This window comes from Lissotriton helveticus, chromosome 7, assembly GCF_964261635.1.
Source record: "Lissotriton helveticus chromosome 7, aLisHel1.1, whole genome shotgun sequence".
Taxonomy (NCBI): Eukaryota; Metazoa; Chordata; class Amphibia; order Caudata; family Salamandridae; genus Lissotriton; species Lissotriton helveticus.
Window position 1 is genome coordinate 1,283,900,496 of NC_136068.1, and position 27,814 is coordinate 1,283,928,309.

A 27,814-nucleotide genomic window follows, 5' to 3' on the forward strand; every position below is an offset into this window, starting at 1 on the left:
GCGGGCTCTGCAGTGGGACCTGAAGTTTCAGTGGGCCCAGCATCAGGGCAACCTATCCGACCATGTCCTGATCTCGGAGGGCACTGCGAGACAGTTGCAGTGGTGGCTTACAGACCGCGATTGGGTCAGGGGCAGATCCCTCTCCCTTCCCCAGCCGGAGCACGTGGTTGTGACGGACGCGTCCCTCCAAGGCTGGGGTGGCCACTTGGGAGAGGCGGAGATCAGAGGCCTCTGGTCTCCGGCGGAGTCCCGGCTCCATATCAACATGTTGGAGCTGCGGGCGATTCGCCTGGCACTGAAGGCATTCCTCCCCTTTGTCAACGGGAGTGTAGTGCAGGTGTTCACGGACAACACCACCGCCATGTGGTACTGCAACAAACAGGGCGGTGTGGGGTCGTGGACCCTTTGCCAAGAGGCTCTGCGCCTCTGGCAATGGCTGGAACGTCAGGGCGTGACTCTGACGGTTCAACACCTGGCAGGTTCTCTGAACGCCAGGGCGGACGAACTCAGCCGTCGGTGCTCGGTGGATCACGAATGGCGTCTGAACTCGGATGTGGCGAGAGGCCTCTTTCAGCAATGGGGAGAGCCTTGGTTAGATCTATTCGCCACAGAAGAGAACGCGCAATGTCATCAGTTCTGCGCGTTGGAGTTTCCAAGACGGCACTCGCTCGGCGACGCCTTTCGGCGCGAGTGGAGTTGCGGTCTGTTGTACGCCTTTCCGCCTATACCACTTCTGCCCAGAGTGCTGAAGAAGATCAGGCGCGACCGGGCCCAAGTTATCCTTGTGGCTCCGGACTGGGCTCGAAGGTACTGGTATCCCGAGCTACTCAGCATGACAGTCGGTCCCTCGATCCGCCTGCCCCTTCAGGAGGACCTTCTGTCGCAGCAGCAGGGGACGGTCCTCCACCCGAACCTGTCCAGTCTCCACCTCCATGCGTGGAGATTGAGCGGCGACAGTTGAGGCCATTTGACTTGCCTCCTGAAGTCTGTGATGTCATTCTGGCAGCCAGGCGTCCCTCCACAAAGTCGGTATACGCCTGCCGGTGGAACAGATTTGTGGCATGGTGCACAGCAAAGGCTGTGGATCCCCTTTCTGCCCCTCTATCTGAGGTTCTCCTCTTCCTCCTTTCCCTTGCCCAGCAGGGCTCTGCTCTGGGCACTATCAAGGGCTATCTTTCTGCCCTTTCCGCCTTCTTGAGGCTACCTGATCAGCCATCTTTGTTCAAGTCCCCTATTGTGTTAAGATTCTTAAAGGGCATCACGCACATGTATCCTCCAGCTCCGTTCGTGATGCCTCAGTGGGACTTGAACCTGGTTTTGACTTTCCTGATGTGCGCTCCCTTTGAGCCCCTTCATTCCTGTCCTCTCCGTCTTCTCACCTTAAAGACGGCCTTCCTGGTAGCCATCACCTCTGCCAGGAGAGTGAGTGAGCTCCAGGCTCTTTCTGTTCAACCTCCTTTCTTGTCTGTTCATCCTGATAAGGTGGTTCTTCGGACCAGACCTTCTTTCCTGCCCAAGGTAGTCTCTGCTTTTCACATTGGGCAGTCCATCACCTTGCCCTCCTTCTTCCCGCCTCCGCATCCTTCAAAGGATGAAGAGCGGCTCCATCGTCTGGACCCAAAACGTGCGCTTTCATTCTATATGGATCGCACACGCCAGTTCCGGGTGGATGACCAACTGTTTGTTGGCTACGTGGGTGAGAAGAAGGGAAGGGCGGTACAGAAACGGACCATCTCTCGGTGGGTCGTCCTGTGCATCAAAGCATGCTACTCTTTGGCTCGGAAGGAGCCTCCTGTTGGGCTGAGGGCCCATTCCACTCGGGCCACGGCGGCTACTACTGCCCTGGGCCGGGGAGTCCCTTTGCAGGACATTTGCCAGGCGGCCACGTGGGCCTCGCTGCACACCTTTGCGAGGCACTACTGCCTGGACAGTCAAGTCCGGAGGGATGGCTTCTTTGGCCGTTCGGTCCTCCAGGACTTTCTGGTGTAGGTTGTATTGGTTCGCAGACCCACCACCGGGGTTGGTATTGCTGGGGTATCTATTCTAAGGTAAGGAATCTAATACTAACCTGTTTCTTTCAGATGAACAAGTTACTTACCTTCGGTAACGATATATCTGTAAGAAACAGTAGTTAGTATTAGATTCCTTACCGCCCCGCCCATCCTCCCCGTTCTGCGAACTGATACCTAGGGTTAGGGACATCCCTTTCAGGGCCCTAGTTTCAAATGGCACCAGTGTTGGTTCTCACATGGCTCTGCGTGTTCTGGCGCGGAAAAGCTGTGTGCAAAGAACTGACGTCAGCGCGCGGAGGCGGCGTCTATATACTCCAGCGACGTCATCACGGCGCACGACGCCGACGACGCGGAGCCGCAGGGGACGCCTGCAGACGACGCCTACCGACGCGCAGGGGTACTGCTACGCAAAAGTTTCCGGATCCAGACTGACGCCTGGGGATATTCTAAGGTAAGGAATCTAATACTAACTACTGTTTCTTACAGATATATCGTTACCGAAGGTAAGTAACTTGTTCATTAGTGCACGCCCCACCACGGGGGCCGTCACTGTCCTCAGAGGGATGGCTTCAGGGTACCGGGTGGCATGATCCACCAAGACCAGGATGAACCGGTTGCCCATGGCTGTCTTGGGGTCCAGAGGCCCAACAATATCAATACCCACTCGTTGGAATGGCGTACTGACCACAGGGAAGGGTTGGAGGGGAGCCTTGTTCTTCCCTCCGCTCTTCCCACTTGCCTGGCAAGTTGGACAGGTCCTACAATGAGCATCTGAGCTCTTGTGCATTTGGGGCCAGTAGAAGTGGGTGACAAGCCTGTCATAGGTCTTGTCCATCCCCAAATGTCCTGCTAAAGGCACATCATGAGCCAGTCCCAGTAGGAAGGCTCTGAACTTCTGGGGTACCACCAGCACACGGGCTGACCCAGGTTCAGCAGCCTTAGGCTCTGAGTACAGGAGGTCATTCTCCCAGTACACATAATGTGTTTTGGCCTGAACACCATTGGCCTGGTCTGCAGCCTGCTGCCGCATACCCACGAGAGAAGGGCATTCTTTCTGCTCCCTGCAGAATTCCTCCCTGGAGGGGCCTCCTTCTTGCTGCCAATGGGTCAGCTCAGGCAGGTCCCCCAGTTCGGCAATCTGTTCCCCAGTAGGCTCCAGGGCATCCCCCTCAAGGTCTGCTTCCTCCTGGACCGTGGGAACTTCAGGGGCCGGTTTCCCGCGCACCCTGCGCCTTCTCCCTAAGGCCGGTTCCTGGGCCTCTCCGTCAGGCCCCAGGACCTCTTGATCACCCCTACTGGCTGCCATTGACCGGGTGGTCACGCACGCCCAGTCAGGTAGACCCACCATCTTCAGGTGAGTCGTTTTCTCCACCTTTTCCCAAGGGGAGTCCTCCAAGTCATTCCCTAGCAAACAGTCAACAGGCATGGCTTTCCTCACACAGACCTGCAGAGTACCAGAGACCCCCCCCCACTCGAAGGGAACTTGAGCCATCGGACACTGACTCTCTGAATTGTCAGCGTTGACAACCCTACAGTAGGCATGGGGTACAACCTGCTCTTGAGACACCAGGTGATGCCTCACTGCAGTCACACTGGCTCCTGTGTCTCTAAGAGCCTCAGCTTTCTTACCATTGATGGTAACCACCTGCCCATATTTTTTAGTGTTAGAGGGCAGGTAGCTTGTAGGGACCATCTCACTGTCTCCTAGTGAGACTAGGGTCATCTGAACAGGATCTCCACCCCCCGGGACCATCACTTCTTCTCCTAAGTGAACACTGGTCACTTGTCGGGGCGGAGCACCAGTGGGTGCTGGTTTTCCAAACAGGCGACACTTGGGGTCACTGGCTATGTGCCCCGGGTCACCACATTTGTAACAATTGAAGGGCCCCTTTGGAACAGGTCGACCTGTCGGGGCCCCATTCTGCTTAGGGGGTGGGGGAGGCTGAGAACCTTTCTGCTGGTCCCCTTGGGGATTACTTTGGGGGCCTTTTTGGAACCCTTTCTGTTTTCCCTTGTCCCCCCCACTCTTCTGCTGGGGACCCTGCCCACCCTTGGCGGAGTCTCCCACTGGACCCTTGTGGACCCTGGTGCTGAGCCAGCGGTCCGCCTCCTCAGCAAGTTTCCTCGGGTTGGACAACTTGCTATCAATCAGGTGCTGGCGTAACTCAGGAAAACATTGATCAGACAAGTGCTCCCATGCAATTAAATCAAAGAGACCTTGAAAATCATTCACTTTGTTACCCTTCACCCAACCATCCAGTGCTCTGCAAAAAAAAGTCACAAACTCCACATACGTACTCCCAGGCCGCTTATTACACCCCCTAAACTTCTGCCTATACATTTCAGGGGTAAGCCCATACCTGGTCATTAAAGCTTCTTTCATATGGGGATAGGATCTCTGGTCTTCAGTGGGCAAATCTAGCAGGGTGTCCCTTCCTTCGCTAAGGAACCTCCCCCATAACCCCGCTCCCCAATCCTTCTCAGGGACCCGGTGGGAAAGCATGGCTACCTCATATGCCCTAAACCACTGTCCTATGTCATCCCCCTTAAAGAACTCTTTAACTACATCTTTGGGGATGTGCACTCTTGACTCTACCTGCACCGGCGTTGTGCTGCCACCAGAGGGAGGATGATCCAAGGCTTTCTCTTTTAGACTCATCTCCCTCATTTTCATATCATACTCAAACTGGAGTTTTCTTTCTTCCAGAGCCATTTTTTTGCTTTCAAGCTCCATTTGGCCCTTCAAATTCAATTCTGCCATCTTGATCTCATGATCCCTGGTTGCCTGTCTGTCTGCCAGCTCCTCTGGCGACAGGCCTCTGCCAAAGCTAAGAACGCTGTCTGGTTTTTCCAGACCCACAGGATCCACAGGTGCATTCTGATCCTCAGGTGCCTTCCTAGATTCAATCCAGGCTCTCATGGCCTTGTAGAACTCAGGTTTGTTTCTGCATCCTGCGTGTGGAACCTTGAGTTTCCTGCAAAAATAACTCAACTGCTTCTTTGTGTAGTCATCCAGCTTTGATGCGTCCCATTCTAGCCCCTGCGCACTAGAGGCTATGGACTCTCCTCCATCAATGCTGTTTGTGCCAGGCATGTTTGCAACACTAGGGATCTTCTTCTTTAGCAAAATCAAAAAATCAAAAGTCTGTGGCTAAGTTACTGGACTGTAATCACTATGCAATGGTCAGTAGCTAAGGTAAAACACTGCAAATGTAAATTCGCGAATCCTCACCGCTGCGTCCAATGTAGGAAGGGGGAGTCTCTGGTTGGCGCAGTGCAATACTGGCGACAAGCAGGGCCTCTCTCTTCCTCGTCAGGGCTGAGGGTTACCTTCAAGACAACCTCTGCTTACCCTCTAGGTAGTGTGGCTTAAGCAGTCTTAGGCTAATCTCTGGGGCATGTAGGGTTAAACATTTGCAATATTACACCAGCGCAACCAACCCACCACACAATGACACCAAACTGTATTTGTGAAAATATATCTCTTTATGTAAATCTCAAGCAGGCTTGTAAATACAGTCTTGGTTACTTTTCAAAGCAGGTTCCAGTTACTCTTTTATCAATGTCACAGTTCTTTCTTTAGGGTTTCTTACAAATAGTTCTTATTCGGCTTATTTCCCCAAAACCGGGGATTCCAGGCTCCTCACGATACTTTTCTCCTTTCTGATTGTTAACCAGGATCCCCCCAGCGGCCCGTGGCCTCTCTGTGCCCCTTCGTTACTCCGTGATCAACATACGGGCCCGGTCGGCCTCCTCTCACGCTTCTGGCGGGGAGCGGCGGCCGGGGAATCAGTGCCTGCCTCGCCGGGCGGCGGCGCGGCTGACAGGGGGAGAGAGCGGGGGCCCTGGGAGCGCTCCACACGCAGCTCCGAGGCTGGGCGGACAGAGGGAGAGAAACAGTACCTTCGCTGGGGAGTCGGCTGGGCGCAGGTCAGCGCTGTAGTCCGCGTTGCGTTGTCTTCCGTCCGAGGTCCGGAGCGAGCGGCGGCTCGGCTCTGGCTCGGGGGTTGGCGGTGCGGCGCGGGCCGGGCTGCTCTGGACAAGCGCCTCCGGATTTCCTGACGGGAGGGCACACACAGAGGGCGGTGATCCTCGGGGCAGGCCTCTTTAGTTCCAGGCGACGATCAGGCACCCCACGCAACAGCTGTGTCAGCGGCGGCGCGTTCAGGGGCACAAGACTCGAAGGGGTGCAAGCAGGCACCGGGCGCCACCCTCTCTTCACGATGCGAGCTGCCGCTCGGGGCCAGTCACGGTGTTTAGATCAGCCGGGCTGGTCCTCACGTTGCTTCTGGGCCAGGCAGGCGGCAGTTACTTTGTTCAGAGCGTGGGCAGCTCCCAGAGTGGTGCTAGAAAGCGCGATTATCAGAGCGCGCTCTGCTTTTCCTGGAGAGGCTCGCAAAAGGGAACCAGCGTCTTGTAGTGGTCCCGCTGTCAGGGGGTAGCGCTCACTGTTCCTGGAGCGCTGGTCAGGGGGCAAGTTCACAGGCAAGCCCTTGGAGATCTTTAGCAGAGTTTGGCACAAAGTTCAATAAAAGCAAAAGTCTCTTGTAGTCTCTTCTTTTCCTCTCCTTTGGCAGCAAGGCACCAGACACAGGCCAGAGTCAGCACTCCTCCTTGTAGTCCTTCCAGGTCCTTCTCTTCGGGCAGAGTTTCTTCTGTAGCGCAAACAGGATCTAATTTACAAGGAGCAGGGCTCCTACTTTTATACCCAGTTTCTTTTGTTCTAGCAAGCCAGGGGGGCCTCTGCATAACTGCTCCAGTCTCTGAGTACTTGTGGTGGGTACTTATGACTTCTGCATTCAGTGTGAGGGCAGGCACATCAGCCGCTCCCCAGGGGGGCGGAGCCGGCATTGAGAGGGCAGGAGTGGCCTGAGCACTTTGTTTACAAGCTTCGGTCCTTCCTGGGCCAGGTGCAGGCTGAGTCATCAGTCGCTCCCCAGGAGGGCGGAGCCAGCATTGTGGTGGCAGGGGCACAGCCTGATGCATCATTCAGGGGAAACTCCCACCACCCATTAAGGGGTCCTCCTGCTAATCACTACCTGTCAACTCCCAGCCCTGTCACTCACACACACCAGACAGTCAGATCCACATCCAAGCAGAGGCGGGCTGAAATGGTTAGGCAAGCAAATGCTAACTTTCTAAAAGTAGCATTTGCAAACACAGGATATTAAAATAAACTTTACTAAAAGAAGTATTTTATTATTCTGAGTTCAGGCATACTAAACACGAATTTCTACCATGTTCCCTGAGCCTGCTGGGATTATAGAGTGTAATAATTCCAGCAGCCCATCTGGCCTAGAAGGGAACAGGTAGCCTTACAATAGTGAAAAACGACTTTGGCAGTAATTCACTATTAGAACATGCCACACACATCAGGGCATGTTCTACCTTACACTTACAATGCACCCTGCCCTCTGGCCTACCATAGGGGTGACTAATATGAAGGTTAAGGGAAGGTTTAGGGGCTGGCAAGTGTGTGCACTTGCCCAGCCAGGGTGACAGTACCAGACTGCACGCAGGTTCTGCCATGGCAGACCCTAGACGCATTTTAAGGCTGCTTCTGTGGGTGGCGCAACCAGCGCTGCAGGCCCACTAGCAGTATTGGCATTCACAAGCCCTGGCACTCCTGGTGCACTTTACTAGGGACTAACAGTGAATCCAATGAACCAATCATGGACATCAATCATATGTACACTTTACAGTAGGGAGCACTTGCACTGCGGCACGGGTTGGCCGTGGCGCAGTGCCCTGAGTAGCAGACACCATCAAAACATTTGAGGCACAACAGCAAAAAGTGGAAGGGAAACTCACGCCAAGGTGCCAGGTCTAACAGACCTATTAATATCTGAGTGGATTTTTCGAGGCCTGCTCTATCTTAGCTCTTTTTTATGCCCTCCATTCTCCTTATGCTGCGAGTCGACTATCCTTTCGCCATTGTTGTTGTCTCCCTCTAAACTTGCAAGGCTTGATTATCTACTGTCTGTCATCTGTGGATTGTTCCTTCCTCGACTCACTATTACATTGCTCCTATCTGTTACTATATTGTTTAATTATATTTTCTTTTGTAATTCTGTTACCTCTGTTCGGTTCTCATTGTAAAACCAAGTTACAAAAGCATTTTGCAAGTTTGGTAAGCAGATAAATTCAAGAGATTCATAAGTAGGAAATCAAAGCAGAGTTGGTATAAACCTACTTTCGCAAATGGGACACCCCACATATAGATCTGTTTGCCACAAACAAAAACAAAAAATGTCAAAATTACGCCTCCATGTCACCATACCCCTTGTCTTTGGTGAATGCTCTGTGGATGGATTGGTCCGGATATTGGACTATGCTTTGCCCTGTCCCAATGATTTTGATGTTGTTTAGAAGAGGCACCAGATGTCAATGACATTGTCAATGACAAACACACTTGGTACTCTCAACTACTAGAGATGTCAGTTCAACCATGTTGCACACTCTATCTCTTCTAGCTTTGTTAAGGTCAGATCTTACATTCCACACCACAAAAACTGGCAATTTATCTCCTCAAATCTTATAAATGGGATACTTAGAGTTTGTAGGAAATCCGACTTTTCAGCATGGACACACCAGATTTGTTTGCTGGCTTTAGAACTGCATGCACTTTACCCTTCTCAAATTGCCTGTACTCCCCTATACATATTTGCCATTTTAACTTGCCTAGATGTCCTTGGTATATAATGTACCAAGGGCCTGGAAGTTAAATGCCATTAGTGAATTTCAGCACCTATTGTGCCAGTCACTATAGTGGCAGTGCAAACATGGCTTCAGGACTTCCACTGTAACAGTGCCAAAAATGTACTGCGACCTTTCAAATGAAACCCTTTTTGACAGTACAAAATCTCCCTTTAAAATATGTACAAGTCAACCCTATGTAGGCCTTGTAACCCAGAAGGCAGGGTGCTTGGTATTTAAAAATAGTACTTGTAGAAATCTAAATATAACATTTTACAGTGCCTAGCACCCAAAAGCTATTTTCATTGTAGGAAGGCTGGCTGGCTCTTAGAGAAGCACTGGGAAGCAATATTAAATGCGAATACTGTATCTCTGAAATTGGACCATCTAAAAAAAAAATCAGCCACTAGTTTAATAGTTGTTAAAAATCCGAAGTCTGATTATTATTTTTTTTTTATAAATCTTTTTATTAACTGTGCTCATATCATCAAACATTACAGAACATTGGTCATATAACACGAGATGGAATGACATTTCCCAATACGATAGAAGCCCGGCATTAACACAAGCAGGGCATTCAATTTGAAGAACCTGGTCCTGACCGCCCCCCCCTCCCCTCCCTGTACTTCCACCAAGGCCCCCAGATCTTTTTCCATTTCTTAGAGCATCCCCATCTCTTATAAATAGTCTCCTCAGCTCTCTGGCACAAATCCATATCTCACAACCCGTGGTCCCATTGCGGAGGTGCCTCTGCCCCCCAGCCACTGGCAATATTTCTTTTTGCAACACCTGCTGCTAGTGCCAGCCAGATCTCATTGTGTCTCGGACCAGTCAGTGGCCCCCTTAATCATTAATAGTAACCACCTGGGCTCCAGCGAAACCGGAGAGCCCACAACCGCTGCCATCGTATCCGTGACCTTGGTCCAGAAGGGTACTATCTCGGGGCACTCTTATAACATATGATAGAAGGAACCGTCACCTCGACATCCCCGCGTGCAGAGGGCCAACTGACTTCTGCTCCAGGAATACAAGTGGGTGCGAGGGTAGTATACGCGGTGTAGAATTCTGAGCTGCACTAACAGGAACCGGACACAAATTGCTATTTCTCGCGGGCTCTGCAGGGCATCCTGCCAATCGTCATTCTCTAGGGCACCTATGTCGCTCGCCCATCTCTCTCACAACGACACTAAAGGGTCAGGCATGTTATTTATGAGCTTATGATAAATAGTGGAAGGAGGTTTCTCTGGGATGGGATCGAGGAGCAGCCTATCTTCCATGGGGGAATACTTCGGAATGGACGTGCCGCACCGAATGTGTGCGCGTAGGGCGTGTGTGAGGCGTATGTAATGGTAATGTTTTGAGTCATGCAAATCATTCTCTTTTTTTCAGATATTCAAAAGAGCGGGGGCATCCCCCTTCCAGACGTCTCCCAAGTACTCGATGCCTATGAGTTTCCAACCCCGAAAGCCAGTTAATCGGGACACCTCTGCCAGTTGCTCACCGATCCATAAAGGGGTACTGCCGTCGGGGAGTCCGTCCACCCCAGGAATTTGTTCGCCTCCCTCCAACACTGGACCACCACTCCTGTGTGCGAGGGCTAGTCCATCCGTGGCTTACGGACGTACAACAAGGGCTCGCAGTTACCACCCGGCATCACCAACCAGTCAACTCTGTAGACCGGTTCCAACCTGTCTGCGTACACCGAAGTCTTATTTTTATTAAATATTAAGGAACATTAACTTTTTGAAAGTTACCTTTTCCCTGCCTGAAGTTCCTGAAGACGTTTTTGCATTAGCTCGCCAGCTGTAGCCCAAAGAATGATTGACCTTGAGTGGGGGTAAAAAAGATGTTAAATGCTTCTAAGGAGCGAATAATAGGCTGAACTGAATGGGCAGGGATGACTCCTCTGTACTCCATAGAATATGCAGTGTGAGCTGGGGTATCCTTTTTGACACTGCATTATCAAATCTTGTCTGCCAGGTCTGATAAGCTACATGTAACACTTGAGACACAGTGGCAAAGGAGATAGCAAGTTGCCAAGCTAACTCTTGTGTTTCCACTGTTAGGTTGCTGGAGGATCCTGTTTTTGTTCCAACAGTCTTCTGTCTCTGCTTTTTGTTGTGGGTATAGTGCCTGCCTGAAACCTAATTTTAGTGGTAGGTGTGAGATGACGCTAGGATTGCCATAGTACTTTGCCCAGCCCTGTCATCTTGAAAATACTCCGACACATGGCATTTTGGGCCTGCTTGCAGTAAGGCAAACAGCAGCTGCTGCAGACGTGGGTAGAGTTACCCTTGGGAACTTTTACCTCATTGGTTAGGACATTCTTAAGATTCATTCCGACCCACTAACTAGTTCCAGGCATAAATTTAGCACTTCCAGGACCCACTTCAGAACACTTTCTAGACCTGCGGATTATCAGAAGTTGAGTGGGCCTTCTGTCTGTGACCAGAAAGGAGCAGTCATGACCAGATATGGTCCCTCTTGTACCTGAGACAATGAAGTGGACTTCAAGGATCAGTTTGCTGACCTCATTTTTTTTTATAACATTTTATTTATTTTCTTATTACCACAATTTCTTCCGTCAATGGTGTACATTATTTAAATTGCCATCAATATACCATTTTACAAATTTAACATGTACACTTCCAGTAGATTGTAGTGACCATCGAAATAGCGTTACTTCCATGCATATAACATAATATAGGCGCTTAAAAATGTCACTCCACTCATTTCGTTCCTCCCAATCTTAACCTAATCGAACTATGTTACCCTTCCCCCCACCCCACAGACTCAGTTTTGCATTTACATGTTCATGTTGACAGTCAGCATAGCTTTACTTAGTAGTTATATCACGTGGCATAAGTCCAGCAATTGTTATTATATGAGATATCATTGCAAGGTCCAGGTCTCTGCATTTCCCACTTTTGTTGGCACCCTTAGCAGTCCATTAATGCCCGTTCTACAGTGACTGTACGTCTGTGGCTATAAATTCCTCCAACATCATATTCATTCCAATGAAATAGGTTTTTGCGCAGCCACCTGCGTTCTTCCCTTTGTAACTCTGCACTTTCAGCTTTACCCCATCTGACAATTTCATTGTACCAATCGAGCACCGATGGTGCTTTAGCCACTTTCCACTTCATGGTGATTGTACTTTTTGCGAGAATCAATGCCAAATTGGCTAATCTATGTGTGGGTCTCCCCTGTTTGACTCTGGCAGTTATTCCTAGTATGTAGTACTCAAGCGACTGTCCTCCCCTCCCTGGGGCTACCTTGTTTAATATCGTGTGTATCATTCCCCAATAATGTGACCGCTGTGGACAAGCCCAAAGCATATGTATTAAGTTTGCATTAGGGCCTTGACATCGGGGGCATACGTCCATTATATCTAGAAACATCATGCTTAATCTGTGGGGGGTCAGAAAAGCGTGATGTACAATCATAAGCTGAATGAATTTAAACTTCGATTTTGTGATACCTTCCTCGGATATTCCATTAAAATTCTCTATTCTTTGTCAGACAGGTCGCGGCCTATATCAGTATTCCATTTATCGCGGAGTGTTTGTAGTGATACTGCAGCACATGTTCAAATCCCACGATATAACCATTTAGTTAAATGGCTACCATTACCCATCAAATATTGCATGTTCTAATTTGTGTGTTGGGGTTCCGCCCCTCCAGGTGCCCATGTGTTCCGAATATATCTTGTTATATTCGCATGGAGAAGAAATAGTGTATTTGGTCCTCCCTGTTCCCCCACAAATGTGTCATGATTCTTCCCAGGCGGATATATGCTGAAGTGTTACTGTCCCTAACGGTAAAGGAATTCCTAGTAGTGGAATATTGGGGGAAATGGAGTACGTCCTTTCGTTTATCGCAGTGCCCTCCTCCAATATAACAATGCTACTTTTAGCAGTGGAGGCGCAAGAAATGGGATTCTACTGCGTGGTAATAGAAGCGTGTGAAGCATCTCCCTATCCCATTCCTGCCGAGTCATGGTAATCTCTTGCAGGTTGCGCCCTGCAATCCAGTACGCCAGCCATTGTAGTTGGCCGCGTAATAATAAGCTCTGAAGTCTGGGGCTCCCATCCCCCCATGTTTCGTATCGAACTGTAATTTTGCCAATCCTTTTCACCTGCGTCCCGTTCCCCATATTATTTCCACCAACAAGGTATCCAGATTTTTAAATACTTGTGTTGGGATCATGAGTGGCAGATTTGTGAAGTAATGAAGCAGTCTGGGGAGCATTACCATTTTGGCAATAGCTACCCTGCCTGCCACAGACAGAGGCAAGGACGTCTAGAATTTGATTTGCGTTTTCAGCGCTGTTATCGTCCGAGTCAGGTTGCCGTCTAACAGGTCCTCCGCCTCTCTGTATTTTTGAGTGCTCTAATATCTAAAAGTGGATTCCGCTGTCCGAAACGTCCAGCGACCGAATTGTAATGGGTCAGACTGTGTAGTATCCGTAAAGAAGTATGCATAAGACTTAGTGTCATTGATGGAGCGCCCTGATAGCAATTGAAAAGTGTTAAGTATGGTAGGGATTGGTTCATGATCGCTTCTAAGATGTTCAAAGTACAATATTCAATTGTCCGCGTATGCTGAGATAATGTGTTAGTTATTTCCCAACCGTATGCCTTGGTGTTCCGCCATTGTGCGGATTTTAATAGCCAGCGGTTCAAGGGCAAGTATGAATATCAAAGGTGAAAACGGGCACCCTTGCCGAGTACCTCGTTCTACTGCCTATTGTTGTGAAATATGAACCCCGGTACGTGCACGCGCCGTAGAGTTCGTATAGAGTAGAGCCACCCATTTCATATACTGGTCTGGGATCCCAAACCTCGGGAGGGTACGGAGCATATAGCTCCAGTGTAGTGAGTCAAAAACTTGGCATAAGTCCAAGGATGCGCACCCCTGTGTATTACTAGCTGCAGTTGCTCGTGTCATAATCTGGTGCAATCGTCTAATATTGAGGGCCATGCATCTTCCTGGTACAAACCCACACTGATCCATGTGTATTAGCTGCGGTATGAATTGTTTAAGTCTATTTGCTAATAGTTTACTCGAGATTTTATAATCCGTGTTTAACAATGAAAGGGGTCGGTATCCCGCCATATCCCTACTATCCCTGCCCGGCTTTGGCAGCGAGACCACTATTGCTTGCAGTGTAGTAGGAGGAAGGGAGCCCGATTCAAAGGATGCGTGGTACAGCCTCTGCAAATGGGGGATCAGCAATGCCGAATATTCAGCGTAAAACTCTATTGTAGAACGTCTAGTCCTGGGGCTTTATTTCAAGGTAGGGCTTTAATTGCTGTTCTTATTTCCCCTTCCCTTATTGGTCTCTCTAATTCTTTCTTGTGATATGCCAATAACTTTGGGACCTGGAGTTCCCCAAAAAACGCTTCATAATCTGTTTCACACAGTTCCATCGGTGCCGCATACCACGCTTCACAATAATGTTTAAAGGCCGCATTTATCTCTGATTGGGTATGTACGGTGGTGCCCTCCAGAGTAATAATCTCAAGAATGGGGACCTGCATCGGTGTGTCTTTGAGGAGTCTAGCAAGAAGCGGGCCCGCTCTGTCTGCTTCTGCAGGCTGTTTTTGTGTGTATAATGGAGGCTTCTTCCAATAGTTCCGCATGACGTATGCGGACTTCTTGCAATTCATCTCTATGCGTGTTGCTTGTAGCAGCTTCCTGTTCTAGTTTACCCAAGTCACTCTCAACTTCCGCTAGCCTTTCAACTATAGCAGAGCGTGCCCCCACTCATGAGCTGATTGCCCCCCCCTCGTATTACATTTTTAAATGCGTCCCATGGCACTTGCCGCGAGCTAGCCGTACCAGCATTTTCTACAAAATAATCCGCAATCGCTGTAGCGGGGGAGCTGTGAAAGACTGAGTCCTCTTAACAGTAGAGACCGCAATTTCCAGGCAGGGAAATTGCTTCGACTGGCCCTCCAAGTCACAGTAATGTGACTTCGAGGGAGTTGAGATCCGAAAGGGTTTTACCTAGATATGTGGTATCAGATACATGGGCAATGAGAGGTAAAGAACAGAAGATTCTGTCAATACGGGTATGTAACCCATGTGGCTGTGAATAAAAGGAGTATTCTTTGCTTGCAGGATATTTCATTCGCCATGCATCCCTTATGTTCCAACCCTCTGCCCATCCCTTAAGAGCATCTGCCTGTTTCCTGCAACCTGCGCCTTGTAGTGGGGTATGTGACCTATCCAGCCCTATGTCTAGACCGCGTTGAAATCCCCCCTAATACCCAGGGGTAACCATCCCATTCCGACAGTGCCATAGTGAGTACATCTAGACGTTTGTCCTGTTCTGTATTCGAGGCGTATACACTTCCCAAAACTATGCATTTCCCATCCAGCATACCATGTAGTAGCACATATCTGCCATTCGAGTCTATTCTCTGTTCCAATAGTGCAAAGGGGGTACCACTTCTTATCCATATCGCCGCCCCCGTGCAAATGCTGAATAGTTTGTATAAAATAACTTTCCCCTCCATTTCTTTTGGCATTTATGGGCTTCTGCATGTGTGAGATAGGATTCTTGCAGAAAAGCGATGTGTACCCTCCTACTGTTAAGCTGTGCGAGAATTCTATGCCTCTTACGTATGGGAACCCAGACCTCTCACATTCAAGGACATGTATACGTATTTACTAGGTTGTGCCATTTGTTCGTTGGTGGTGGGGCGGAATATGGGTCCGCACCTTTTCTTGCTGACTAAACACTGGTCCACACAGCACACCGGCCTCATGAATCACACACCGGTAGAACAAGATTAGCGAGCCCCACCCCCTCTCTGTATCATCGTTCCTAAATCTCCCTCATGTTATGTTTCCTCTCCATGCTGTCCTCGGTTCTGTAAACTGACATCTTTTCGTTTCCTCTCGCCTGTTCCTACCAGCCCTCTCCTACGTCCCCCATTACCTCTTCGTTATCCCATCTGTTGATCGGACAACAAAAGCTGAAAAGTAAGAGGAGCTACCCTTTTCTCTGGCGATGCTAGCATTTTGTAGAAGCCCTCACTATCCCAATGGCTCGTCCTCAATAGCCTCTTCAAAATAGTATGTAATTTGCCCTTTAAAGGGGACAGCTTCCCTCTCAATCCTGCTAGATATATGCCTCTCTGTGGCTCGTAATTTGATTGTCCTTTATGCACAATTTTGTCTAAAGAGATTTGGCCAACTAAGCCTGTTTCTGCGACTCTTGTCTTTATGATCCATGCTGGAATGTTTTGAACTTTGAAAAACGAGGCCCAGTTTTCCTTGACACAAGTTTTTTGAGTATCTAAAAGCAGATTGTCTGATTGTACAGCTTTATAAGTTATGCGTTTTACCTGTTCATGTTTTTGAACTTAAAGTGGAGAAATTCTTGGAAATGGGGACTCAAAATTCAGTTCTGTTTAGGAATGTACTTTGAAATATTGTTTGAACATAAAGCAAAACTACACTTGTCAATTTCTTTACTTTTAGATGTAAATGTTTTACTTTACTTAAGGAGTCCATATTTGTACGGCCTTCTGTCACTAACAAGGTTGAAAGAGACATCGAACGTGCTACTAGTTGGTGATGGCACTCGCTATCTGTTCAAAGAAATTTCAGGTTTTGAGACATGTGACTTTTTTTAGGCTAGATGTACAGATTCCAAGATAGTTTCCATCAAGAGAATGCTTTCGAGAGCTGGCGCATTTTATATGCCTACCATAGGATCACTGCATTTTTTAATGATTTCTGACATTTGAGTGATAATGCATGTAAGGGTTGTATCAGTCGCCACCTCAAGGGTGTCCCTATTGCCTGTTTAGTTTATGATGAATTTTGCCCACAAATATTTGAATTTGGTCTTGCCTGTTGTTGCCTAGTTTTGTGCATGTTTGTTTACTGAAGGCTACATTTGGTCACTACTCTTTCCTGAAAGTTCTCCATATGACGTTGCTTGTCTATGCAAATGTCCCCAGAAGGCATTGGAGAGGCACATGAGGATTCCCGAATGGCACTGAATGGTCAGATCTTCATCGGCATGGTGTCCTCGCAATATCAAGCCAGACTGGATATTGTTCGCCTCATTGACGCTCTGGTCAATGCCTGCATTCGCTTTGTGTATTTCTCAATGGAGGACGAACTGAAGAGTAAGGTGAGCAGTTTCCTCTTTGTACCCCGCTCAAGGGCTATATATGAAATGGTATCCTGCATTTGTGTTTTGTCTCATGTATGGGTGCATATAAGCCCCATATCATGTTTTTACCTCTCCTTCTGCGTGCATTACACTGCAATATATGCATTTCTCTCTCCTGGGTACATGGCCTCCTTTCTCGTGTTGCCATGTGTGCATCTGTGCATGTGAGCTGTATATTTATTCTGCTCTCATTAGGGGTTGGTTACCATAAGCACTGTGCATTCCTTTCTGACTCATACGGGCACATACTGCATGCAAGCACCTCACCCTCGCTGTCTGTATTTTCCTGTGTGCATATCAGCAACATGAGCACCCTCTGCTACCTGTGTCTGTTATCTTTTTCTGTGTGATCTCTCATATGCCCTTCTCTTGCATATGTAGCTGCTTATTATCGTCATTTCCTCTGTGACCATTATCTTGCGTCACTGGCTGTATGTGATTGATTGATTGCTTTATTTCGATATGCATATATCATAAAAGCAGTACAAAAAGATAAAAACAGCATGTCGAAATAAGTAAGACTGTACAAGTAATATGAAAATTAAAAACACGTTAGGTCAACATAAATTAGATAAAAAAGAATTAAATTGATGTGGACAGTCTTCTAAGTCTAATCAACCAAGCCCATTTTAAAAACTTAGCAACAGCACAAACAATAGAAGGGGCTGTATTAGTTAAAAGAATCCGAAGGGCAACGGAGTGCTGACGAGTCCCCAGTTCTCTACAGATGGGACCAAGCCAACGTGATCTGGGGCGACCATAGTCCGGGCATTCGAAAAGGAAATGTGGCACCGTCTCTGGCTTGTCCTGGCAAAGAGCACAGAAGCGTGATGTGGGCTGGGCTTTATTCCACCTCGAACAGAGGTCGGCCAAGGGCAAGGTTCCTAGCCGAAATTTGATATACAAGGACCTATCCATAGCAACTGATATAATATCCATGTATGGCTCGTACAAGACAGAGTCTTTGAACAGCAGGAAAGCTGCGGTGGTTTTGCAGTGCTGCTGACTTCTAGAGCGCTTCACACAAACCCACTCCCAGAAAAGTTTTTTTTAAATCTTCTTTGGAGGAGCGGAGTGACTATGCCAGCAAGAGTCCAAACCTAGTTCCCCTAAGAGATGTTTTATGTCCTTCAGCCATTTGATGCTACTCCAACCATCAGCGTGCATCACTTCTGCCAAGCCATTGGCATAGGATTGTAACTCCGGGACCCTCCACAAGCGTGCCCAGAGCAGAAGGGGACGAAGCCGAGCCTGGTCCCTTATGGCTTTACAGCCAGTGTCCATGAGCACTGGGATGGTCGGGCTGCTCGATGGAATGGCAAGGAGATCCTTGATAAATTTGTTTTCGGCCTTGCTTAATGAGTCAACTTTGCCCAAGCCCCACAGTTCCGATCCATAGAGTGACGCTGGGACCGCACGTGCTTTGTAAATCTCAAGTATAGGAGCAACACAGTGTTTTGTAGAGTTATTGTACTCCTTAAGAAGGGCGCCCCCCACCCTTTTGTGGGCCAAAGTCATTTTATCAATGTGGGCAGTCCAGCTCATCGCATCATTCAGTCGGATTCCCAGATAATCAAATTCTGCCACTCTTTCTAGGGGTATAGAGTTCAGAATTGGAGGGCGGCCAAGTTTGCGAGGTGGATGCATGACTAGGTACTTAGTCTTGTCTATGTTGATGACGAGGCCCTTGGTGGTACAGAAGTCCTGGAAGCGGTTCAGCAGTGTCTGTAGACCTTGGGGGGTTTTAGAGATGAGGAGGGTGTCGTCGGCGAACAACAGAGTTGGAATTTTTACTCCTCCCAAAATGGGAGCGTCTGATGGTTCGCCCAGTAGATGATCTACCACCCCGTTAATATAGAGGGAGAATAAGGTAGGGGCCAAAACACAGCCCTGTCTTACTCCCCTCTCGACCCTGATCTTATCTGTCTTTTCCCCATTCAGCCCCCATCTAACCTGGGCATAGGTGTTGGTGTGCAGGTTAATAAGGAGGTTTAGTAAGTACGGGGGCATCCCTAAACCGTGAAGCACCCTCCAAAGTTCCTCCATCGGTACCAGGTCAAAGGCAGTCTTAAGGTCAATAAAGGCCAAGTAAAGACTGCCCTTGCCCAGTACCACCACCTTCCAGTGTAATAACAAAAGCCTAAAGACCTGTTCAATAGTTCCTGTACCCGAACGGAACCCAGCCTGCATGTCGGACAGAATGTGGTTGTCGTCCACCCATTGAGTGATTCTCCCCAAGATGGTTTTCCCAGCCAATTTCTGGCTTGAGTCTATTAGGCTTATAGGCCTATAGTTCCCGGGTAAGTCCCGACTGCCCTTTTTGAAAATGGGGACCACCTCCGCACCTCTCCAGGAGTCAGGCACAGGGCCTCCCCCCATGATTGCGTTGAGGAGTGCAGAGATTAGTACCCCCCATTCTTCCGGGTAAGCACGGAGGATATCCCCCGGTAGGCCATCCGGACCAGCTGCTTTCAAAGGGACCAAGGTTTTGATCTGCTTTGTTACATCCATGGGAGAAAACAGTTCCAGGTCACGAACTAGAGTAAAGGGAGGGAGTTTAAAGGAATCATTAAGTGGGCCTTCGACAGCAGAATAAAGATTTTGGAAATGGGAGAACCAAGTCTGGGCGTTGATGGTACACGTCCTCCGGGAGTCGTCAGGACGATTCCTTTTGCCCACCATGTCCCAAAAACCTTTGGCATCTTTCCCACGACTGGCAGCCAGGAGGTCCTGCCAGAAATTAACCTCCCACTCCATCCTTGCATTTTTCTGGCAGAGTGCATAGTATCTCCTGGCCTCCCTAGTCCTAGACGGTAATTTGGACTTGACTGCCTCGATGAGAAGTGACTTCGCCTCCCTACACTTCTGATTGTACCAGCCCTGACCCGATCGTAAGCTTGGTTTTCTTCCACTCGGGTGAGCTGGAACTACAAAGAGGTCACCAATGGCCTGAATTATGGCACAGAACCTGGGTGCCACCTCCATCAGCCCTTCCTCTTGGCAATCAAGATTGGCTAGGGCTGAAACCAGAAGCTGCCTAATCGCAGAAGTTTTCTCCTCCGAAAGAGCTAGCTTCGCCCATTTTAACCTTCGACCACAGTTTGTAACCACTGACGGGTCCGGGGCGGGGTTACAAGGAGATCTACTCACGGTGCTATTGGAACACCTGTGGGACAGGGTGAGGGACAGGAGATTGTGGTCACTCTCTACAGAAGGTACAATTACCATGTCCTCCACCAGGCTCCACAGGTGTATGTCAAGGAGAAAATAATCAATCCGTGACATATGCCCTGGCCTATTATAGGTGTGCACCCCTACTTTGTCGGACCTAGTCCTGCCGTTGGCAGCTCTAAGACCAAACTCCATAGCTAGTGAGTTGATCTGGAGGGCCACTTCTGTCCACTTTTTAATAGGACTAAGCTCGAGGGGCGGAATCCCCCACCCATTATCAAGTTCCTCTTGGTCTGCTAGGATATCCAGGTCCAGGGGCTCAAAAGTGCAGTTCAGGTCACCTGCCAGCAAGGTACAGGACCTATGGGGAGATGAGCGGAGTTGGGCTTCCAGACAAGCTATTACTGGGGATTCTCTTCCCCCCTTAGTGCCACGGGCGTAGATGTTAAAAATGTTTAGAATAACTCTGCCCTGGGAATTTCTCAACAAAATATTTAGGAGATCAGGGCAGTTAGTGTCCCTCTCCTCCACCCTACAATTGAGTTCAGTGGCTACCCAGATTAACAGGCCACCAGAAGGGCGGCCCCTGCCAGTTGCACTTTCTACTGCCGGCAAAAAGTGGGTGGAATAGCCCGCCTTGTGTAGGGGCACCCGACTCCAGGTTTCCTGGAACAGGCATATGGAGTATTGCTCCACACGCTCGTTCCAGTCCGGCAGCGCCAGCTTCCTCTCGAGTCCCGCCACATTCCAGCTGAAAACCCTAATCTGGGGGTCCGTTACAGCCGCAATGCTACAATCCTCGACAGGGGGTGATAAGACCACAGGACCCACACCAGGGGGACTAGCCAGAAGATTATAGGATGCCCCAGTCTCCCCCTTCTCCTCTACAAGCTCGGCCGTAGCCTGAATTTGCGCTGAGGAGGGGGAGCCATTGGATTTGAGGTAAGGTGATGACTCAGCAACAAAACTTGGAGCCACAGCGACCTCCCCGGGAACATAACTGAGTCAACAGCTCCAGGGTCCCCAGTTTGGTATCACTGGAGCTAGGCATAGCTGCTGGAGAAAAACTCCCGGGGTGGAAAGGCCGTGGGCGGTATTCTCCACAGAGAATTGGCCCCCAGAACTGCTGATATAGGTGGGTTGTCCAAGGTGGAAGGTGGGAGTGGTCATAATAGACCGTGGGTAGAAGAATGTCAAGTCGACTATGTCGATACCCGTTCCAACCGTGGGTTGGCCTTGAGAGCATATTAGATGGGCGACCCTAGCATCTTGGAAGTTTACCACCACACAATCCCCTTCAAGCGATTTTTTCCCGTTTCCAATCCATCCCACCCTGCGTACACCAAGAATAATACCGTCCACTCCCGCAGGCAAGGGCCTGTTGGCTTTCAGCCAGTGGATGACCTTATTCTTGAGTGCCTGATGGTTTTCCCGCTGGGTACTCCCAATAGGGGGGACTTTGGTAAGAATAACAACATACGGGTGACACTCAGGGGGGAGGTTAACTGGGGGGCACTTTCGTCTACTATTCTGAGGAGGACCTAAAGGGGAACGGTTTATAGGTGGGACGGGGATAGATGCAACCTTAGGAGTTGATGCTACACCGCCAGTTGTAGCAGATAAAACGGCCCCAGGTTGCGAAGTAGAGCCCGTCCCTCCCTTCTGATGTTGCCTTGGGCCCTGGGTAGACACCAGGGTTGTTACTACTGGGGGAGGGGTAGCATGCACTTGAGCAGCATGAGTGGAAGGATTCAGCTTTAACTGCCTAGGACCAACCTTAGGAGCAGCCAAGATAGAATTCCCAGGGGCTGGTTGCTTGGGCGGCTGCGTCAGCTGATCTCCCGAGGGGGGTCTCGCTGGAACCTCTATCTTATTGGTCTTGTCTGACCTATCTGTCCTATCCTCACTGAGCTTTGGCTGAAGCTTGAGCAGGGTTTTCAGGGCAAAAAAATTGTCCCTGGTAACCTGTTCAAAGCAGTCAAGCCTGTCCCCCAACCTCTTGACCTGGTCTATAAGTGGCAACACAAGAGACTTGACCAACTTCTCGATCGACTCCAAGGAGGGACCCACGTTGGCCTGGTCAGGCGTTGGTGGGGCCAGCAAGGAAGGTAGTACTGTATCAATAGCAGTTGGAGCGCAGATAGATGTCCCTAAAGATACAGGTCCTGCGGCACCCAGGGGGGAAGAACCCCTCTGGGGCGGGTACCTGGAAAGGTTAGTACTCTTGGATGGACAGCCCTTTCGAGTGTAAATTGCCCTTTTCCCCTTCCTTTTGTTAGGCTCCTGGTTAGGTCGAGTTTTAGGCGGAGGTTGTGGGACAAGAGCAGAAACCTCGGGGCAGTGTTGGGACTGAATGCCAGGGGAGCCTGCTAAAGAAAACTCAGTGCATGGATCTATAAGCACGGCACAGGAGCTAGTACCGTGATTACCGGTCAGTGAGCTTTCTACCCCTTCTATACCACCCTCTAATGGTGCAATATAAGAATCGCTGTGATGTCATAATATAAGAATCCCCAGGTAGATCCCCAAGCAAGGATGCAGGGGAAATAGAATTTTGTGGGGACAACACTATTGCTGGAGATGGGCTTTTAGAAGGAGGAAAGTCAAAAGAAAGACGCCGTTCAGATATGGCAAGTTCATTGTCGATGACAGCCGCCACCCTAGTCAGGAATTTGTCCATAGAGCCGAACATAGTGCCCCCGGGGGCACTTTCCCCGCCACCCCTCAAGGCCTTACCGGAGCGAGTTGACATGCTGAGTTGCGGCACCACAGTGAAGCACCACAAGTTGAAACCGGTACAGTGGATGAAAATGAGGTGGCCCTGCCCTGGACGGCCACAGACGGCCCGCCCTTGTCCCGGGCTTAGCCCGGCGCTGCCCGCGCGCTCCCGCGACGCGGGGGCTGCCTGCTCCTTTTCAAGCGCCTCCGGGCGCGCTGGCAGGCGGAAGTGCTCGCCGAGCAGCCTGGGAGCTGTAGTTCCCCCCGCCGCGTCCTCAGGTGTAATGGACAACTTCGGCGAGGGAGAACAACAGCGTGGGCTCCCCAGGGAAGTTTGCTGGGCTGGCGGTGAGTAGCGCTGCCCCCAAGGTCCGTTCGGCACTTTACAGAAACTCTCCCCCTGGCTGTATGTAAGATCCTGCCATGCTTCTGATGATTTCTTGCATAGTTGCCTGGTAGCACTCTGTCCTTCCCCTATCTCACTACTTCACCCTGCATGCCTAATACAAAACTGGTGAGTCTTCTACTGCAACTATATATGCATACACGCAAACTTCACTTTCTTTTATAATCTTTATCCTTACCTCCGTTTCTCTGTTATACCTTGTTGTATTACTTTCAGATTCAAACATTTTTGATCCTCAGGTTTTTGCAGAGAAGATGGGTCTTGAGACAGGTTGGAACTGTCACATCTCACTAACCTGCAATGGAGATGGGCCTGGGTCTGAGGTCCCCCCGTCCAGTCCCAGTCACGCTGGGTCTCTGCGAGACGACCTGCATCAGGGTAAGAACAGGATTGAGGGGGTGAGACTGACAGTAATGGTGTAGTACTCTTCAGAGGGGAAGACCTGGCTTGTTTTTCAGCTAATTCAGGTCGGTAATATGCCCCAGATGTTCACAGAGGAGGCCGTGTGAAATGTGAATACATAGAGAGAGGGATCAGTGTTGTATGCGCGCTTCCTCTATTAATGCCAGACCCTTCTCTTCCTCTACTCTAGTTTCACGCGATGATGCAGAGGGAATGCTGCTAATGGAGGAGGAAAGGCCCTGCGACCAAGCCAGCTTCCAGCCAACTGATAGTGACATTCCCAGCTTTCTGGAGGACTGTAACCGAGTGAGTACACAAGGGAGTGGGTCGTCTTTGCGGGAATCACTGTGGTTGAGGCCTGTGGAAATGGCCCTATACATTGGTGTAACAGCACCGGTTTGTCTGAATTTAGCATTTCAGGTACAGTGTCCTGTGATGCAGTATCTTCAAAGTGTGCCTCTGTGATCTAGAATAAGAGCCAAAGCTCTTTGGTGAGCCAGAAGGAGGACATGGCACAAGGGCAAGGTGCCAATGTGATGCAAGATCTGGACACCCTCCACTGTCAGCTTTATTTTTTTTATATATGTATTATTTTCAATTTTAACACATACCATAAAAAAGGAAATAGTGATAGTCGCTGTCAGTAACATTGTAGCATGTAACATGCAGTTATGTCAGAGCTTTGAACGTACAATTCATGGCGAATATTGGTAGTCCATTGCAATCATCGGATTACCTCTTGGCAATACTGGGCTGAACCGCCACAACTCCAAATCATATGGGTAAATCCTTCTCCGCCTTCCCTGCTTCTCGGAGCTTCCTCTGTGTGGGTGGGATATATTTGAACTAAGTCTCGTAGGTGCCAGGTACGTTCGGTACAAGGCATACAATTGCGCCAATTTAAAATGATTATTACTGGACACTAGTCTTATTCCATTCTGCGTCAGTTATGGGCTTTGGTAGATTCACCTCCCAATCACCCTGCACGCGATAGCCAATCTGCGGTCATTCCTCCTAAGGGTCCAGTAAAATTGGACACCAAGATCCAAGTTTCAGTATCATCCCCAACGTCCAGGCTTCTCAAGGCGTGGCCAGAGAGCCAGGCCACAGTACCCTTGCTACTCTAGTCAGGGCGGCGAACTGCAAGAACTGTCCCGGGGCCACCCCAAACAACTCATGTGCTTCTTTAAAGGTAAGACAGTGATCAGCCAGGTAGAGTTCTCTCAGCAACTCGCATCCTCCTTCCCTCCACACGGCCAAGGATAACTCATGGCTGAGATCCACAAATTGGAGTACCTACCCTATCTGGAGTTTCCTGGAGAATTGTGGCATACGGAACACCCGCCTGCTGGTGCCTCCTCCCTCCCCTCCCCCAACCCCCCATGCCTGAATAACGTTTTGAACCACGAATAGTGAGACTTATTATGCCGCGAATCCACCATCAATATAAACGGCAGGTATGCCACACCAGGGGCATCCACCAGTAGGTGCTTCTCCCAGTTATCTCCGCTCATCATCTTGCCCTGTGTTGCAGCTGTGACGCCGCATAATACAGCTCGAGGTCTGGTAGTCCTAGACATGTAGGGTCTAGCATAAGAATTGGTACACACTCTGTTGTGCATACCATCTCAGAGTAGTGCCTCCATTTGGCTTTCAAGTTCTTTGAAGCTGCTCCGGAGAATCAAACATTGCGAGTCTGTAACGCCATTTTCACCAGGGAGGTTTTACCGGATACTTACAGCAACAATGTCAGCCAAAATGTCAAGGAGGCTCGCACACCATCCAGCACCCTACCCATACTAAAGGAAGTAGTGCTTCTCCTCTGCATGTGCTATTTGGATTCCCACATATCTAAAAGCATCCAGCTCCCATCGCAGCCCAACCTGTGTCAAAGCTTCCAGGAGATTACCTTCCAGTCCTGCCACGGGAAATATTGATTAATTACGTTGATTTACCTGGAGACCAGATGCCTTATTGAATTCTCGCAGCTCCTGCAGAAGGAGTGGCACTGAGAGCTCAGGCTGTTGCAGGTAGCTGAGGGCGTCATCGGTGTATAAAGAAACCTAGTGATCCGCCGTTCCCATATGTGGCCCATCTCTCCAACTCGGCCCGTAACCAGATTGCTAAAGGCTCCATTGCCAGGGAGAGCAGCAAAGGGAAGAGCGGGCAATCCTTCCTTGTACCCCACTCTATGGTCCAGGCATCCAAGACATAGCAGCCCGACATGACCCTTACCTCAGGTGCTTGCATATAGCAGGTAGACCGATCTAATGAATTCAGGCTGAATTCTATCTGCCCCAGCACCTCCTGGAAGTAGTCAAATGCCTCTCAAAATCCAAGGCAATCAACACTTCCTCAATCATCGTACCCAGCACAGAGTACATTACATGGGTCAATCTACTTATGCTCATGAGGTAGGAACCTGCATTGATCGTCATGTATTAAATTGGGTATCCCTTTCTTTAACAATTAGCTAGGCCCTTCACTAGTACTTTAACATCTGTGTTGATCTTAGACAACGGACTGTATGAGCCCATTTGCGCTGGGTTACTCTCTAGTTTAGACAACGTGATAGTAAGGGCCTCTTACATTGTGCTCAGTAGGCTACCTCACTGTATGGCCTCCCAAAACACCTCAAAGAGCGTCTCCATTAGCAAACCAGAGTAGCTCTAATAAAACTCTGGAAGAAGACACTCCTTGCCCCGTGTCTTACAGCAGGGCATACTCTTAATGACTTCCAATAATTCCTATCTAGTGAGATCTGCATCCAAGGTGGCCGCCTGTTCTGGCAATCCGCCGCATTGCCCGAGCATTTGGTCTCATATAAAGAGCAGACAGATGATGACCCCATCCACCAATAATTGCTGCCTGTGTAATCACTAAGTCTCCATGGTTGACTTGCACCACCATGATTGTGTGCGAGAGACTACCTCACTGTATGGCCTCCCAAAACACCTCGAAGAGCGTCTCCACTAGCAAACCAGAGTAGCTCTAATAAAACTCGGGAAGAAGACACTCCTTGCCCCATGTCTTGCAGCAGGGCATACTCTTAATGACTTCCAATAATTCCTATCTAGTGAGATCTGCATCCAAGGTGGCCGCCTGTTCTGGCAATTCGCCGCATCGCCCGAGCATTTGGTCTCATATAAAGAGCAGACAGATGATGACCCGAACCACCTATAATTATTGCTTCTTGTAATCACTAAGTCTCCATGGTGGACTTGCACCACCATGATTGTGGGCGAGGGCCTCTCACGCTGCAAGAGCCAACCCAGTAGTCTACCCGGCTTATTGCCCTCCTGGTGTAGCCTCTGTCTGTAGTCCCTCAGAGTGAACTTGTCTAGTGTGTCCCATATTTCCCCTATGGCGTGTCGTACTGTCTGCGCCTCCACCTTGGAGGACTGGCTGTCATTGCAATCAAGCCCTTTTCTGCTGTTGTTCCCTAAGGTCAATTTGCAGTTGGAGTTGGACACTGCAGTGGCCGTTCCTCCATAGGGGCGTCGCCCCACTGCTTTCTTGCTGTGCGAAAAGCAGAAACATAAAATGGTAAAACTACCATTTTATGCCTGGTTGTTAGCGGGTGGGCGATCCTGCTGGAGAGCAGGGGTGAGTGGCTTGCCCACTGTTGTGGGCCCTGACTGCTTTGGTCGCCTGCTCACTCCCTCTTTTCTCTATGTAGGCTGCATGCACACTCTCCCTACATGCAGCCTACATAGAGAAAAGGGCCTCCCATTAGGCCCCCGGCTGGGGCGCTGTGCGCCTGCACAGCACCAATCACAACGCTGCCATTGCAGTGTTCTGATTAGCGGATCGGAGGGAAGCTGCCTGTGGGTGGCTGCTTCCTGTTGAGGAGAGCAGCAGAAAAAGCGCGAATTGGGACCTGCCAGGAGCTGAGGCAGCCTGGAGAAGGTAAGTTTTGTTTTAATTTAATTAAAAGAAGGATTTGTGCGCACACAGCCACAAGCACACATACGAACGCACAAAGCCATAGACACACTCAGAAACACACAACCGCACATATGCATAGGCACACCAGGCGCGCACACACACCCCAAGTGCAGACGCGCAAGGAGGCACACGTGTACACACCACATGCAGAGAAACACACAAAAGCACACTCAGTCACGTATGCAGACATACATACACAGCAACACACATGCGCACTCTACGGATGCTTTACAGGTACTATTTTAATATAAATGATTTTGGAAT

At 49.5% G+C, this 27,814-nt stretch overlaps 1 protein-coding gene across 4 annotated transcripts in view; it reads left to right on the forward strand.

Annotated features, from left to right (window-relative positions):
* The window catches only part of TMEM94 (transmembrane protein 94), a 968,231-nt gene that overhangs the window by 724,129 nt on the left and 216,288 nt on the right, over positions 1-27,814 (forward strand). For all 4 annotated transcript variants that reach the window (XM_078654522.1, XM_078654523.1, XM_078654524.1 and 1 more), the window contains 3 exons: positions 16,688-16,863; positions 23,440-23,578; positions 23,793-23,908. In XM_078654522.1, the coding sequence (XP_078510648.1) occupies positions 16,688-16,863; positions 23,440-23,578; positions 23,793-23,908 (431 nt within the window). The remainder of the gene's footprint in view (positions 1-16,687; positions 16,864-23,439; positions 23,579-23,792; positions 23,909-27,814) is intronic.